Source organism: Dendroctonus ponderosae, unplaced genomic scaffold, assembly GCF_020466585.1.
Source record: "Dendroctonus ponderosae isolate FM_Combo_2020 unplaced genomic scaffold, Dpon_F_20191213v2 Dpon_F_20191213_1, whole genome shotgun sequence".
Classification (NCBI taxonomy): domain Eukaryota; kingdom Metazoa; phylum Arthropoda; class Insecta; order Coleoptera; family Curculionidae; genus Dendroctonus; species Dendroctonus ponderosae.
Genome location: NW_026017110.1, coordinates 61,827,083 through 61,844,375, shown reverse-complemented (window position 1 = coordinate 61,844,375; position 17,293 = coordinate 61,827,083). Strand labels below are relative to the sequence as shown.

Sequence of the window (17,293 nt, the reverse complement as noted above, 5' to 3'; positions counted from 1 at the left end):
AACTCTAAACTTGTAGAGCATTTTTCGTTTCTAGAAATTTATTTGCGAAAAACAGCAACAGTTTTTCAAATCCTAAGTTTTCTGAACGATTAGTGAAGTTCGAAATTTTGGCGGCATTTAGAGCGCAATCTTCTTTGCTGAAGTTTTTTGTTTCTGAGTTTTTTGTTATAACGCATCGCGTCTCATTGTGCCGCACTTTTAATTACGCTTAGCGTTTAACCCAGCGGCGGATTACAGCTTTACGAGTCACCAAATGGGTGACTGCACCGATGAGTTACTGTGCCGATGCGTTGGGTTGGTTTAAACCCGGAAAACGTGGAAAATTAATTGAGTTACCCATGCCTAGTAGACACGGTCGCGGTCTGCTTCGTTCGACGTACGAAAGTTCTTCAGTAAACGTAGAAAATCGACCTTAATAAATTACCAGGCGAGTTTCGAAGGGCAGACCACTCTGTATCTAAAATAAAGCAGATCAGGTGAAATACTCAGATATGAAATGGATGGAATACTAATGCATCTTTTGTGGAAATGTGGTTTTTGACCACATTGAAATTCACTAAAACGCGTGTGAGTGAAACAATAATAGCGGTTGTTTTGGGATTATTAGGGCGTCGTTTGTATCCCTATCCTAATGTGTAAACAGTGTAAACACTTGAAGCAAACACTCCTCTGAAGATGCTAGTCGTCCAACTGAGTACAACTAAAAAAATATTGCTGACAGTTTGAAATTGGCGAAGCCCAGCTGCTGTTCGGATGTTCGTTCTCATTCGCCATCAAAAGGCCGTTTGATATCGGGATTCATGTGAAGTTAAAGTTGAAACAGCAGGCAATTGAAAATCAGCAAAACACTAAAAGTTTAAAAAAACTAGATCAGCCAGTCAGGAAGACAAAATCTTTGTATTGTCGCATAAAAGTGCACAGTTACATGGGCTTCAATCATCCATTGCCCACAACGTGTAATTTCAACCGCTCCAATAGGAGAAGCGTATGTATGTTGGCCAATGAAAGCGCTGAATTATGGGGTGACCAAGTTTTGAAAAAATCCATTCTGATGGCGAGATCAATTTTCCCCAGTATGGGGGTGAAATCGAGGGTTTGATTAGAGAAGAAATTAGCTGATCTTCAAAATGCATAAGAATTAGTTGATAGAAATTTGGCTTCAGAGTGTCTAGAAGAAATTTGAAGGATTTTTGGCGAACCCCACCCAATATACCTAGATGGGATTTCATTCGTCAGCGTGCGTCAGACGATGTGTCGTGAGCAAATAGAAGGCGACTTGCCATAGCAGAATTTAATTATCCTGGTCTGTGTTGAGCATCAGGCGGCGTTGAGAATAAAGTGTAAACTCTTGTAGCATCAGTTGTCAGTGCTTTACGACAATTAATTTTCACTTAAAAAACCTGCAAATCGAGACGGGAGTTCTTAAAAACAATTACTTTCGTGTCGCTCGTGATTAAAGCCGCTCCTTTCGGTAACTAACCTCTATGGTTTTTATAACTAGTGAAATTTCATCCACAATGAATACCACATATCAAGACAAAATCACCCAAAGTTTGGAAAACAGCAGGTATATTTATAGTCTAGTCTAGTCGAAAATGCCATGTTGGAGTTTGTACTGTTTATTTCAGAGTAGTTCGAGGTGAAAGTTAATTACATTTACCATTTTACACCAGCTTGGATTTTGTTATGCAATTTATATGTGTGTCATGTATATAAACAAAGTATCAATGCACCTTGAGCAAATGTGAATCGTTTGATTGCTAAGTTGTGCCCCATTTCCAGCAGTCAAGTTCACATTCCAAAACATCACCTCAGGAGCACTCCTGAGGCCTCAGACAAAGGGGCTTTCATAACGGAAATTGAGTGAATGCTTAGAATGCTTAGTTCACGTTTTTTTATGTGTGTCACCAGATTTCAGGTGAAAATACCACGCATCAGTCAGCTTTTTTATAGAATACTTTCAGTCTTGTTGATTTTCTATAATTCTCATCAGGGGATATGTTCACATGTTGCAATAGTTGACTCTTGAACGATTTCAACAGCATCGGCATCCTTGTGAGCATTGGTTGTTGATTTATGTATTCTGCTCATTAATGAGGATTCTATGCAAATAACTCTAATCATTCCCACTAGCTGGGTAAAGTGAATTAAACTACATGCAAATTCTTATTATTTACATTCATTTTAGTCCTTTGGACTAGGGATGACACAAACCAGTATTTTTCAGTCACAAGTTCCATGTCTGACTGTTCCAAGTATCTGTGATTTTTTGCACATGTTATTTTGACCTATTACTACTTGTTACCTATTAATACTTGAAAAAAGTTTTAACCTTTTTTTCAAGTATTAAAAATACCTATGATATCAGATAAACTACATTAAAATCCGTTCATTAGTGTACTCAAAAATAAAAAAAGCCGTCGATTTCAGCGTTTTGTTCATTTTCAATAATTAATTTAGTTTTGTTTCAAGAAAATGGTACCATAACTTTTTTTGGTCAGTCAGTAATGAAATTTTCATTTACTGTACGTTGCAGTATAACTCTTTACCAGTAAAATACAACTTCAGAGAAGTCTTTCCGACGTCTCCAGAAAAATGTGTTTAGAATCTGGCAAGAGTCCTTTTTACATAACAAATAGGAATGAACAGAAAGTTATGAATATTTGGAACTAAAATTTAGACCACTTATAAAGTATACAGACACCTTCCAAAAAGTTATAGTGCCAAAACCAAATTTAATTATAAAAAATTTTACTTTCATCTATTTAGTGCTCGGAAAAAATCTAATCTAATCCGACTGCACTAATTGTTCCATTGAAGGATATCCATGCCACTTCCTAGTAATTTTGGTGCGAATCTGCTGGGTCAGCAATAAATTATGACCGAATGCCTTTTGTTCCTTTATGTATGCAAGGGCTGATGTTCAAAAAAAAGTCATAACATTTTTTATGAGTAACGTTTTACCATTTTATCGAAACTTTATTTGAACACAAAATAAGGTGACCAAATTTTTTATCTCCCACTTATTTTCATGCTAATCACTAATTCATCTTATCGCTTAATTGAAAATTGGCAATTTAATCCTTTAGCTATGTTTGATATAAACAAATATTGAAACATGACTAGGTAAAAGCACTGCTATTTGTGCTTCTGAAGTAAAATAGCATTTGTTGCATCTGCTCAGTGGAGTAGTGGACGAAATACATTTAAATTTGTATAGGCGCTATTTACCTAGTCATGTTTCAATATTTGTTTATATCAAACATAGCTAAAGGATTAAATGACCAATTTTCAATTAAGCGATAGAATGAATCAGTGATTAGCATGAAAATAAGTGGGAAAGATGAAAAATTTGGTCACCTTTTTTTGTGTTCAAATAAAGTTTCAAGGACAAATAACAGTCGCTGTCGGACGAAAGAACAGAACTGTCGCATTAAAGAAAATATCGGAGACGGCTGTTACTGCTGTTCCCGATATTTTCTGTTAATTGAATATTGCTATTTGCCGAATCATGTGTGCACACGTCCCACTCCCATACATACAAAACCTTACCACTTCACGAGAATAAAATATCTCCTTTTCCTAAAACTCAGGCCAATTGGCAACGCCACGGGGAATCAAAAGGCATAAAGGCAGGTATTTGCCTTTTTGCTTTGTTGAAATATCGAAATCCCAGATGTTGACTGGTACTGAGCAGCATCGTAGGCGAGCCCTGTTATTTCAAATAACATGTTATTTTAAATATCGGTCACAGGTACCGACTGTTCCATATCTGTGTTGCTGAAATTTCCGCTAGCGTCGGAACTTTTGCTCTTTTGTGAGTGCCTTTAAAGGCTTATTTGAGATTGAATTTGTCGAAATTGACTAGGTAATTTTCTGTAACTGTTCCATATCGATATCTGTTCCAAAATATATGTGAAGTATTTCGTGTCATCCCTACTTTGGACCCGTTTCCCTCACAGCCCTTGACATTGCTGCGCTTCACAGCTACTCATAGTGTATCTATTCTCGACATAAACACACATAAGTCAACTACCTTATTTAACAATACAATTTTTTTCGTGTGTTTGCTCTCTAAAAATAAAAACAACACCGTTTTTATCCCTACAAGGCACGTGTAACACCTGCATCGACCCGTTCTTGGCACAAATCGAAATTGTGGACAGACAAAAGCTCTCAATCGATTTCATGTGGCTTAACAAACATTGCATTTCTCTATCGAAGCTAGTCTAAATTTCACCGCCTGTTTTTTTTTAACATTTTTTCATCCATCCATATGGAGGATATAGAACAATTAGGTAAATTCAAAGCGAACAGATCTCTTGTTGATCTGAAACTAATTAAGTAAGTGCCAGTTTCTGGTGCTAGGTTAGTTGAGAAATGTGTTACAACTACTTTCACTGAATTTACAAGTATTTTATAAGAGCCTGGTTCGAACATTGCTGATGTCTTCTGCCAAATATTTTCGGATTGGTTGCCTGGACTTAGTACTAGAGAAAGTTGTGTGTTTAATATCAGTCACAGATCACTTAATTTTCAATTTTATTTACGCCTATAAAACTTTCAAACACCAGATACATAAGCAATTATCTCGGCTTGCTCATCACTCGCAAATTTAACGTGGATGAATGAAGGTGAATCATGTGATAGTTTAGGTAATATCTTGACTTGTCGAACGATTCATCTCAGTTTTCGGATAGAAGATTAGCAAATCAGCTAACTCACATCTCTTATATTCAACCTTCAAACTCGGTTAAAAGACCCTTGAAATGTTAAAAATCTATTAATGAAATGTCATAGTCGGTTATCAAGACAATAATTATGGAAAAAGGAAGGTTTTGCGGTAGTTCTCTTATTAAAACATCAATGACTAAATCAAAAACAGGAAGTTAGGTCAAATTTGCACGAATAATTGGTAAATGAATATTCTAATTGATTGATACATTTAGTAATGGTCTACGTTGGTTGTGATGATTTCGGTTTTTTAGTTAAGCCTTTTTATTCCCACTGATATGCCAAACCGCATTATCTGCCACAAGTCCTATAAGAGTAAACATTTAAATTCCGTAATGACTTGATAATTACTTCTAGGTAAATCACTGTAAACAAATAAAGTAAAATTTTCCGAAGCAGTTAAAGTGTCGTTTTCGTAAAAATATTTTTGCTTATTTCTAGCATTATATCGCCCGCCCAGTGTAATGTAAATTAGGCACATTAGTCTTTTTTAATAATTTGCACGATCTTGGTTCTTGCTTGAAGTTAAATAAATCATCACCATTGCAGCACTTGTATACACAAAATTAAATTAATGGAGTTTTAAGTCTTGGGAGCGTTATGATTAATTTAGCTCCATCGCGAGTGTGATAAACACGGTTTTAGTTCATAGAAAATTGTTCCCAAGCAAGATAAAGGAATTAAATAAAATAACCTCGATATTAGGAGTTCCCGATATCAGGGGTGACGACACTTTGAACGTTGGAATCGACTTTTTGAAGTGTTCTGATTTGGTTTTTTTACGACATTGTGCCATCTCCGATTATGCTAATCATCACATAAAGTTATTCAATTTTATTCAGTGTCTATATTATCCTATCCTGTTTTACCTACTGGTTGTTTTTGGGAATGGTTTAGCACTCGCGTTCTTATCTACATAAAGTCGTATGTTCCAGTTGTAGCCTAAACACTGATTGGTTTTATCAATAACCATTATTTATTGCGAAGGAAAATTTTCTGTGGTTGTTGGAGGCTGCAATTTTAAACTGAATTTCAATGTCAATTTCAGCAGTGTATTATTCATTTCTTCAAACTATCCATACCATTAAATGGCAACTACCTATCATGCTTTTGCATTTATTTATTTCAAGTGGGTGTATACTTTTTGTCATTTTTTAGAATTCCTATGCATTTGCCGGTTTGATGTGATGTGAACTGCCTAGTTCGTTTTAACTGGGTCCTGGAAACTTCCTCTTGATTTTACTTTCATTTTGCGTCACGCAAGTTGGGAAACAACATATAACTTGTTATTATATTTGCGTTAATTTCAAACCGTATTTTTATATAATGTGTCGTTTTTACTGCGATTCATTGGATTCCCAGTAGTCCGAAAACCGAAACTTGCATACTTTTCTTCTGTGGTTCTTTGGTAGACGTAAAATGCTATGGAGGCCACCAAAAGGAAATCGTTCTACCTCGAGGCATATGATTGTAGTAGGCTGACAATTATTATTCATATCATACACAGTGACCAGAAAAAGAATTGTTGGGCAACTTGACATTGCCGTTAAGAATTCAGGGGTTACAGTACTGCGTAATATTTAACCTTTGTAAAAAGTCAATAGAAGATTTGAATGTAGTCGGTTTCATTATCAACAGCTTAATCGGACTTGCAATTCCGATTTGGTCTTGTGAAACCCTAATTCTTCGGAATTATGTTTCATAGTCGTAAATGTTCCTGGTAACGGCTAATATAACAAGTGAAAAACTCGGAGGGATTGAAAAAATAGAATCAAGGCTATTGGGTGCTCCAATGTTGGCTAAAGTAAAAATGATACAAGGTGAAGAAAATTAGCACATGTATCGCAGTTTTTTAGAACAACAGGAAACAAAAATTCGCAACGCAAACGCCCTGTAATTTTGCGCTTAGTAACATCCTTTTTACTTGCTCATAAAATCGTATGTCTTGAGCCAAGTTTACAACTTCTACTAATTGGCTTAACGTACCAGGTGCAACTATGTTGCCAATTGATCTCTGCCATCTTCATTCATATGAAGAAATGCCCTTCAGATGAGCCACAGTGTAAGCGTTGGTTCGGTATAGAAACGGAAATCTCCGATTTTCTCTTTCAATAAATACGGTTTTTGGCATTTTTCCATAGCTTTTAAGTTCTAATCCCTTGAATCGAAAGAAGTTTGATTGACATTGAAGGCAGCAGCAATACTATCTCCGTCATATGGAAATTATTTTAGTAATTTTACATTATTATGTAAATTTCTTTTTTGCCTTTCCTGAACTGTTGAATGCCGGACATGATTATTGTTTTTAAATCCCTTTAGAAGGCCATTTGGCTAAATACGAGTTGACATTGACAAAGATCAGATTGGCTGTTGTAGTTATAGAAAGCTGATTGCAATTATCTCTTAACGCACAATTAAAAGCGCATAAATTAAATTTTCTGGGTGGTAGTAAATTGCTGAATAATTCATTGGTTACTCGGTGGTGTGCTAATTGTTTGTCTTGCTAAAACCAAGAAGCTGTTTCTAGAATGATCTTAATGCATTTCGGAATTCATGACAGTCAAAATATTCCTTCTACGTGAATTTCCCGCGACGAATAATTTATTGGACAACAAATTACATTAAAAATCTGCTTATTGATAAATAATTATGTTGGTGTAAATTGGTATCCTTTTACGTCTGTGAATCGATTAACATTCCAAAATTTGTGATGCGTATTTCACTCTTCAATTTCTGCATATTTTTACCTCCACAACATTTAAACGGGCGTGTTGGATTTTTGACGGGGCAGTTAATAATCAAGCGAAGAAATAAATAAGAAAATGCTGTATCTTTCCAAATTATTGTAGGGGCTGGCAATATACTCCTCAAAACTCGTTCTGATGTGCGTCAGCACCTTGGGGTATCGACTTATTTTTGTTTGCGACCAAAAGGCTGTTATTGAACACGATGTGTCGAAAATATTCCAATTTTAATGTTATCATTAGACAAATTTGCTGTGTCACTTTCCGGCAACATATTAAAATTGTGCCTCTGTTGTGGTATGCACGTTTCATGCCAGCAGACTTGATGGGATTTTTCCTTTACTTCAGTCATTGGAACTTTTTACAGTAATTTTCCAATTTTTTCAATAGGCTAGACGAACTTCAACCTTCATTTCCTATTCGGACGCAAATGTACATTTTCATTCATCTAAAACTGTAAATTCAAGTTGAAATGCCTGAATTAATTTGGTATGTTGATGGCTATTAAAATGAACCTTACAGGTCAAATATGTCTCTCGACAAGACAGCTTATTGGAATTATTGAAGACGTGCGATTTGTAATTAAAATTTGTAACAAACGAACATATTGGACCCGGCAATTTTCAGTCTAATGTTCTAATAAAAATCAGGTTCAACTCGTCTGCGGATCTTTCATTGTTATTGCTCTCAATGGGTTTTCGACAATATTTGTCGTATTTCAATAAAAAGCCTGAACTTATCCATAATCACTGTTCAGTGATGAGTTCCTACGTAGTTTACGTGCAAATTTTTAGTATTAAATCAGAATGATTCAGCATCTTCCTAAAGTTGTATTTATCAACATAGTTATTGAAGACTTGTTTGAAATTAATGTTGCGTTCTAATGTATCTTCGTGAAATTCCAAGTTTTTGGTTTCTAGAAAAATGTCCGTGAACTTCAATGTTATCGTGATCTTTTGAATTCGTTGTTTCTTTTTTAGGGTATGTAGTTAGATTCACTAAAAATCCGCCGATTTGAAAATTCCCTGTATCTTGTGACTTTCCATCTTTTTTTGGTAATACAAAGCAGCACACGTTTTTTGCGAAAAATGATGCCCGGGGAACAATGGCCCCATATATTGCATGAGGACAATGGTTTTAATTGCTGAATAATTACATCGCTGCATTCCACAGCATAAGGTTTATTCCGCTGCAACAAACAAATTGAACATTTTTGTTTAATATCTTCCGTTTTGTTTCATTGGCAAATTTTCGTTTGAACTAGCGCTAAGTCGAACATTGTTTGTGTAGGCAGAGAGGTCACCAAATATACGAAATTGCAATAAATATTCGCTTCCGCATTTTGTTGTTCAGTATGGAAAAATGCGGAAATCGGGTTAGCAAGAGATGAATATTGCCTCTCAATAATGATCAACAAAATGCTGATGTATACGCCATTCCTTTGATTGCATACATCTGCACTTCCACCAGAAGCTGGTGAAAGTTTGAGGTCATTTATATGCGTTTTTTCGTACGCGTTAATAAGCGCTCGTGGAGAGCGATTGGAGAACAATTAAATATAATGACAATTAAATATCAAAAAATATGGCACATATGCTTATGATGTAAAAACTAATACTTTTTAGCAGGCAATTTCGTGTTTTTCCGAAAATGTCTTTCCCGATAACACCCAAGCCCACTTATAATTAAACTACACCGAAATATCAACGCAAGGTTGGTTATCTGCAAAATGACTGCAATTGTTAGAAAATAATGATCCAATTTCAGGCACTTGTACAAATAATATGGCAATTTGGTGACCTGTGTTTATCGAATAATGTCGTAGAAGCGTTCACTTTCATTTGCTTCAAATTATGTAAACAATTTTTGGCTAATCTTACATGCTAAATTACCAGTTCAAGATATACATTCAAGGCAGTTAGTTTCGCTTTCAACTACCATTTTGCTTTGTTTGGTCCATCAAGAACATGGTGTTATTTATTATTCTTTATCATGTTTGTTGGATTTTATGGAAATTTGTGCGGATGTCTACCAAGTTCAAGAATTTCAAAAGAAACTTTCCAGTGTTCCCATGAAATCAGAAATAAAATTAGTTGCTTAGTTCAATATTTATAATTATATTGAATTAATATATGAAATTTCGAAGCTCAATTCGAGTAAGCGATTATTTCAATATTCCCTAATTAACATAATCTAGCAAACGCGTGCGGTAAACATGCAAGTTCTATGATGCATGATTGTTATCAATATTAATTTGACAAAAAAAATCTTCCCCTTTCGCTGCATGATTGCGATTGAAACCCTGTTGTTACTAGTAGATAATAAAGTTTTTGTAGGTTTTCCTGCGAAACCCACAATTTACTGCCCACATTAATTAGAGAATATTCGAGAGAGTTGGAAATTTTCTTTTTGTAAATAGGTATGGCTTATTGATACTTCAATAATCTGCAAATATTGAGGTGTTATTTTGCAAGTGTTTGCACTGTGACAGTTAAGTTCAGTTTATTTAGTTTCAAAAATTCCAGTCGCCATGGCTGATTCAAGAGATTATGTATGTAACATAAGTGCAAGTCATATTTTTTTCGATTTTGCAAATTTTATAACGACATCACACATAAATATTCAATTAGTGATGTTTTGTTTGCTGTAAGTTTTTATGACATTCGATAAATTATACAATCGCTGCCGTCATTGCAAGTTGCACTGTTGATTTTCTTTTTAAAGAGTTTCTTAAGTCGCCAGATTCACTAACAACAAACATTGTCATTGATTTAGCCAGATTTTAATTCCCGGGGTTAATGAATGAGGACAAGACAAATGTTTTGGTATTCGAATCGATGCTTTTTATAAATTAAAATCACTGGAAACAATAGTAAAGTTGGTCATGAATAACCAACAGTTCGCACCCTTAATTTTCCATGTTTCATTTACGTAATCATTTAAAATGCTAAAATCGGCCCCCACTAGTTGATTTTTTTTTCTGATATTTATACGTGTAAGTCTGACAAGAACAAATTAGTGCACTTTTTCGTTTTGAGTAAACGGCTGAGGATTATCAACACTCTCTAGCTTCAGTTTTGTCAAATAGTGACCATGCATATTATGTGTGATGTTGTTGTGCAAACTACAGAGCTGCATTTAAAGTTAGTACCACTAACTCTGGTAGTTTCTAACGTTGGAAGTATGGAAACTCCCCTAATGATACGATTACAATTTGGATTTTAAAAGAATAATAAGTATATTTTTTGTGCGTTCGAGGCTAAGTAGGCATATTCTAAAATTTAAGCGTTCAAATGGTTCAGGTCGTGCGTGAGGTGACAAAAATATTATTTTCAAAATTTGAACTGTTCGATCAAGGTTCAATGTTTCATTGTGCAAATCAATTTTTCGTACATCGTATTGTTTTGGTTTATATCAACATGTTTTAATAACGCATTGACTTTTAGACCTCGCTCTATATGTCGGAAGTGAACTTGTTAAACAAATTTGCGATAACGCAATTGAAGGTAAAATCTTGTAATTGATCATTGAAGAGTGGCGGTACAAGCGCGTGTGGAGTCGTTAATTTTTCGCCTCTAGATGTTGTAAAGCAAGGAATAGTTATTGAAAGATTGATTCCCTCCCATTGCCATATTTTTGGTTAATGTTTATATTTTTTCATTTGTTTGTAAATAATTAAATCTGATCCAAATGAGAAACTACATGACCTTAAACACTTTCCTATCTACTTCCAATTATTCAGTCTGGGTTATAATTTTGAACGTTTGTGATTATCTGTCTAGTCGTTACTATTTAATATGCCTTATTGTACTACGTAAGTACATATTTTGAATATTAGTGAGTTAATTGTTGATGAGATTATAAATATTTGCCAGTTCCGTATCTTTTCAATGATTGTGATGATAAACTGTAGGCATGAGCAATTAATGTAAAATGGTAATATAAAAAATGTAAGTTGTCAAAGACGTTAGTTGCTCCTTCCACGATAAACATCTTCGTTTTGCGTCATTTCGAACCCCTCCCCACCACAAGTGTTTTTTCAGTATATTTATTGAGGATCGAGTTGGAAACTGGTTTAGTAAGTGCTGATCGTTTGAAACTGTTAGCAGTTGCAAGTCGAGTGTTGTTTTTATTTGACTATTTGTGTTGTCTTATTGAATATGTTGATTTTGTGGAGTCAAACCGAAGGATTTTTGGAAAATGGGACCGACAGGTCAGTCTTAATTGATTAACTGAGCCAAACTCAAAATCTCAACTAATATATTTAATCGGACGGTGGTTTGCTCAGCGCAGCCTCCACGTCGGGAGATGCAAGCCTCTCGGGCTGGCGAAACGTCAGGGAAAAATCGAGTCCACGTCGGCCTGAAAACCCGAAAACTTCGCCACTTTCAAGCAATGCCCGCGAAAGCCTAATTTTTTTAGTGTTTTAGTCTGTTTAGTCTGCTCGCAATTAACCCAATTAATTCTCTTGCAACAATTGGTTAAGTAACCCGCTATGGGAGAATATTTATGAATTCGCCATGGTTAGGTATTAATTTTCATAGAAAGTGGATTTACCGTATTCCGCGCGATGCGTTTTTACACGTTGTAAATTGGTACTGCTTGATTCAATGAATAATATCGATACGTTCATTTAACCATTGCAACATAATTTATGAGTACTACTAGTCAAAATAAATATGAACGACTTCAATGCTCCATTGATTTATTAACTTTTTTATATTTTTTACTATCTTATTATTAAAGTTATTATAAATGACAAATAAAACATACTGATCGAATACTTCAGCTATTGCTTTGGTTTGTAATGAGGTAGTGAAGTAGCTGTTGGAATAATTCAAATTCAATCGATTTCAATTGAAAACGAATTTATTTTTGTTTTGGCTGCTATTCTCCTTTGAAATGCCGTCCTATTTATAAAAGCCTAATTAATTTCATTGCCTGGACTTCAAAGCAATGGAAATGGGACGAATAATTTATTTAATGATCTTCTATTTTTGATAATTATTAATAAAATTATGAAGCATTTGGGTGATTCTCAAATCCTCGAAATAATTTGATTTCTAATGGAAATATCACCAGTAAGAATGATTTTTCTGCTGGTTGCAATCGATATGGCATATATGGGGGTTGAACGGAAGCGCCTAGTAAAGTGTTTATTTTTATTGATGAGATCATTAATCATCGAGGTATCTTTAAAAATAATGCAAACCAGTTAATCCTAGGGAAAAAGTTCTTATGTAAACAGTGGCGCTGCTATGGGCAAAAGGTAGTAAATATCAAGAAACGGAGCTATGGATTTTTATGTGACAACGAGGTTAACTAGGTCATCGTTTTAGCTTCGATTTTATGCTTAGCTCGTCTCCACTAAATATGAATGCATTCAGCGCTTAGTTATGATGTGGCTGATCTAATGGCATGTATTTTGAAATTGCGTTGTAGTAGTATTATTATATCTTGAAGCACTACTTATGTATTGTGACGAATTTGCGTTGTACTTTTTGGCCAGTTCGGATAACTGGAAGCTAATTTTCTTAGGCGCTGTTATATTGACTCAGCTTATTTATAGATCAATTTGCACAAATTGGTCAATTATTCAGGGGACAAAACGCCGTTTTATTCGGGAATTTTATACATTAAATTGACCACGACCACGCCACTTTAAACTTTGATATCCGTTCTTTTCACGTTTAATAGTATACAATGGGATCGAATCAGATCTGCTTTAGTCCATTATTCACTCACAGATAATGTTTATTACATAAAGACCAAAGCTAAATATATCTTTTATACAGTTATCAGCCTATCATAGAGAATGCAGGAGGATTGTGTAGGATTTTATGAAATTTTAAGCGGCAACAAAAATTGTTACTACTGCACTGATGTAATAAATAATTGTAATAATTCCTCATTCGCGGCCTAATCCTTTAATTTCCAATATTATTTAAGGGGATATAAATTGAACTAAAATATCCCAGAAAATAGCACGAACATGATCATTAATAAACGCTGATGTAGTCGAACAGCAAATTGAATTGGTGACACTCGATTGTTTAATACAGTTTTTCTATTTTTGCAGAAACTGTCTGCGTCGCATTGCACGAAACGATGATACAGAGAGTTCACCGCACAGCATCATGAATGTAATTGAGAAGTTTGTGAAAACCGTCAATTTAATGGATGAAACCATCCTGGTACCATGCCGATTGATGGATTTAAAAGTTGGCGATGATCAAGATCCATCTGATAAGCACCTAAAGAAGAAACCGTCCGTGCAGCAGACCCTCGATTCCACCGACTTGTTCCAGATCTACAGCATGCTTAAAAACGTGAAAGATGGACTTCTATGGGGAGGAAAATCTCAACAATCTGAAGACATTCAAGAAACCATTTTAGGTAAATTTTTGCCGTTATATTTAACGATGTTTAATGTGAAAAGCCAGTGTCGGTTTTCTGACCACGTAGTATTCGACTACATTCCATCGGTTTAATTTTTGCATTTATTTATGGACTAGCTATAAATTGGTTACGTGGTTGAACTTCTGAAATGACAGGGCAGACCTTTTTCTTAATTTCAGGTCATGTATTAATTACTCCACTAAAGGCAATAAGCACTTGATCACAAATTTATTAAACTTTGCATTGTATTTATTTACATTTCTATTTCATTTTGGAAACAGCGCTAATCATTTTAGAAGGTTATCAACATTCTCGTGCATAGTTCACTTTTACTAGCCATTCTCAAGTGACTCATTTTCGAGTGATATTTTCAGTGAAAGATTCCCGTTGACATTCAGTTCATTGTACCAGGCGTGATCTATATCGTATCATGCTTGAAGTTTACCCTCTACGCAATATGTATTTTTATTTGGACACGTGGTCAATCGAATCTTTTGAGGCCGTTAAAAATAAAGTCGGACTTGAATCGACTTTGTGGAAAGATTAGTTAATATTTGTTGAACCAGCATATTCGCAAGGATTTCAAGTTGGTTTGAGCGAATCCGTTTAAAACAATATGTAAACCTTGTCTTAAATGATGTCACCTTAATATGACAATGTAATAATGTGGTTTTGCAATTGCGCCAGTTTTGCGATCTGGTTTACCAGGAGCTGAAGTGCGAAAATATTTTTTTATATCCTTATGGGGTACCATTAAGTATTATGTTATGTATCTTTCCACTAAAACAAACCATTTGTTTTTGCAGTACCACAACTGTCGATAAAAGGTCATATCCGTAGACCATCAACTGTGAGCGTAGCTTCGACAAACTCGAGCACTTCTGGATTATGTGATTCCGATTCAGAGGCTGGAAGCGGCAACGAAAACGACTCAGGCATCGAAGAAGTGGTGCAAGAAGAGTGCCGTACTGAAAGGATAGCTCATGACTTTCAGAGGCATTTGACGGGTTTGACCAGTTCAATCCGGCAGATGACTGAAGCAGCTCAGTACCTGACTTGGCGCTATCAGCACGACATTGGTGGGCCAGTTTAATTGTTATCGGTTTTAGGGCAATAATTTCCAACCTGAAGTGGGTGCATAGGTGGGAAAAAGTGGAAAACAGTAAATCTAATTCTACTTTTCAGATCCTATATGCAGTTTGAATTTTTGTCAAATTTGGTTGCTTTTTTCCACATATGTGCTGGTGCTTGTGGGTGCGTGTTTTGATTGAACGGTGAATTGAGTGAATGTTGGTGGTCAATCTGCAAAGTGATATCGTTTAGATTATCTAATTTTGCTCATTATCCTTTTATTATTATATTTTTATTTATTCTAGTGAGAGTTATAGGTATAATTTTTACTTGCAAAATAAAGTTGTATTAAAAGTATTTTCAAAATTACGGTTAAAGCAACTCATGAAGCTTCAAAGCATCCGTAAATGTGTTATCATTGTTTTCCAACACTTGAATCATTGATGATCCGTTATTATTTGAATAATGAATATTTGGATATTTGATGGTTTTATTTAAAAAAATATATAAACATCAACGCCTGTCATTTACATAAAACAATACCTATGCTATATACAGATATATTTAAACAGATTAAAATTTATTCGAAATTGTATTACGCTTACACTCTTAGAGCAGAACAGTTTTTGCTCGACCCATTGTTTTTATGTGTAACAGCCAAAATAGCAATTCGATTATTTACAAAATCATTTGTTCAGCGTAGATTTGATTCCATTTTACCGGATTGTTGATTGTTTGAAGACAACCAGGTGAAAAACTGCAACTTAACTTCTAGTAGTACATATAAGATCGATTGAAATTAACCATAAATTTGAAAGTTGTAATTGCAGAGGTGCGCTTTATTGACTGTAACATTTCAGTAATGCTAAATCCTTATGAGTAATGGGTATAAGTTAGAAACATACATACGATCACCTTAGATTACTTTATATACAATACAGATTTTAATGTATGCGATCTTCTTAAAAATATGTGTGTATTGAAACAAAGTATTTCTTGGAAGTTGAGTAACACAGCAAATGTAGTAGAAGCTAGAGAGTGTTGCCACAAAATGAAAACCCTTAACGCCAGAAGTAGAATAAACGCTGCAAAATCAAATGTACGTACCGGTTTATTGCGTTTTATTTAGCAAGTACAGTCAAGTTAAAAGAATTCATTACTAGCAAAGCAGCTTGTAAAATTCTTCTTCTGGGGTCATTTGTTGAGTGACGAATTTGCCCAAAGCGGATAGAAACACATTAAGTAATTTCCACATGCTATTTCAGATTAATTGTAAGTTGATATAATAAAATACCTGAAACGTTACGAATAAACATACTTTATAGAACCCTTATTCAATTGTGCAACCGTTCAAAAGCACAACTAAAACTTGCTTTTGCAGAGGAGATGAAAAAAAATTAAGCCCCTGAGATGAGAGATACAAACACAGAAAGTCGCCTCTGTAGTGAATTCTAGCTTCTCCACGTCGTTTGAAGCACAATTACCAGTTTTAACTGCACTGTTCTTAGGACGTTGTTTTCTTTTATTGTGGTAGTTTGGTTGAAGTAAATTCCTTAGTTTCATAATAATTGTGCTTCCATCCACTAAGATCCATCAGTAATTTCTCTACTACCCTGAATATTTTCTTGCTAACCAACTTAGAAACAATAGGTACGCTGTTCTTGGCATACAAAATGGCTACTATTTTTCTTTTCCTCTCGCTGAATTTGTACACTTCGGGGAACTGGTTCATTCCCCGAAAACTCAGGTCATCCATAATAGTACTGACTAGTACTGGCATCTCTCATGGGACGAGTGGGCATGATTTCTGTCTCCAGAATTCCGCGAGGAGATCCACGAAATGTGTGTGAATGGGAATGCATATGCGGATATTCTGGGTATTCTGGATATCTTACTACTTCGGCGATTGTGCCCATTGGTACTGGGTGTACCGTCACTGATGGTATCGACATGGGCAGTGTTGTTTGTAGATCAATATCCGCGTCTACCTAAGTAAGAAAAAAATACATCAGTTTTTTGCATTAGTTGCTGTCGAGATCGGCAGTTTTCTAGTTATAAGGAGGTAATAATATTATTACCAGCTCACTTAGTTCAAGTCTTTGGCAAATGGTGCTAGATGATTAAGACATTGTGGTGAACTTTAGGTTCAAATCAAAAGAATGTTCTATATTGTTGAGGCGGATTCATTTTTTTACAAACTTCTTTTTGGGTATTTCGCCTCAAAACTTTTGTCTTTAAAAAAGATAGAATTACCTCACGTCTTCTATTACAGATTGATAAATAGTGCTCCTATTTCGCAATAAGAACGAATTATTTATCAAAAAGTAATCAAGAACTATCACCTA

At 35.0% G+C, this 17,293-nt stretch overlaps 2 protein-coding genes across 7 annotated transcripts in view; one reads left to right on the top strand and one right to left on the bottom strand.

The window, feature by feature from the left end:
• The window catches only part of LOC109540957 (mid1-interacting protein 1-like), an 18,335-nt gene extending 2,082 nt beyond the window's left edge, over positions 1-16,253 (top strand). The window contains exons 1-3 of one of the 5 annotated variants that reach the window (XM_019909534.2): positions 1,056-1,567; positions 13,558-13,874; positions 14,684-16,253. In XM_019909534.2, coding sequence (XP_019765093.1) covers positions 1,485-1,567; positions 13,558-13,874; positions 14,684-14,970 — 687 coding nt within the window. In that variant the 5' untranslated portion in view covers positions 1,056-1,484 and the 3' untranslated portion in view covers positions 14,971-16,253. Of the gene's footprint in view, positions 1-1,055; positions 1,568-10,490; positions 10,622-11,234; positions 11,293-11,535; positions 11,692-13,557; positions 13,875-14,683 lie in introns of those variants that run through there. The other 4 variants (XM_019909536.2, XM_019909537.2, XM_019909535.2 and 1 more) reach the window with 4 other exon arrangements.
• LOC109540956 (protein eva-1) overlaps positions 16,187-17,293 on the bottom strand; it is an 85,421-nt gene continuing 84,314 nt past the window's right edge. For both annotated transcript variants that reach the window (XM_019909533.2, XM_048661425.1), the window contains exon 8: positions 16,187-16,936. In XM_019909533.2, the coding sequence (XP_019765092.1) occupies positions 16,697-16,936 (240 nt within the window). In that variant the 3' untranslated portion in view covers positions 16,187-16,696. The remainder of the gene's footprint in view (positions 16,937-17,293) is intronic.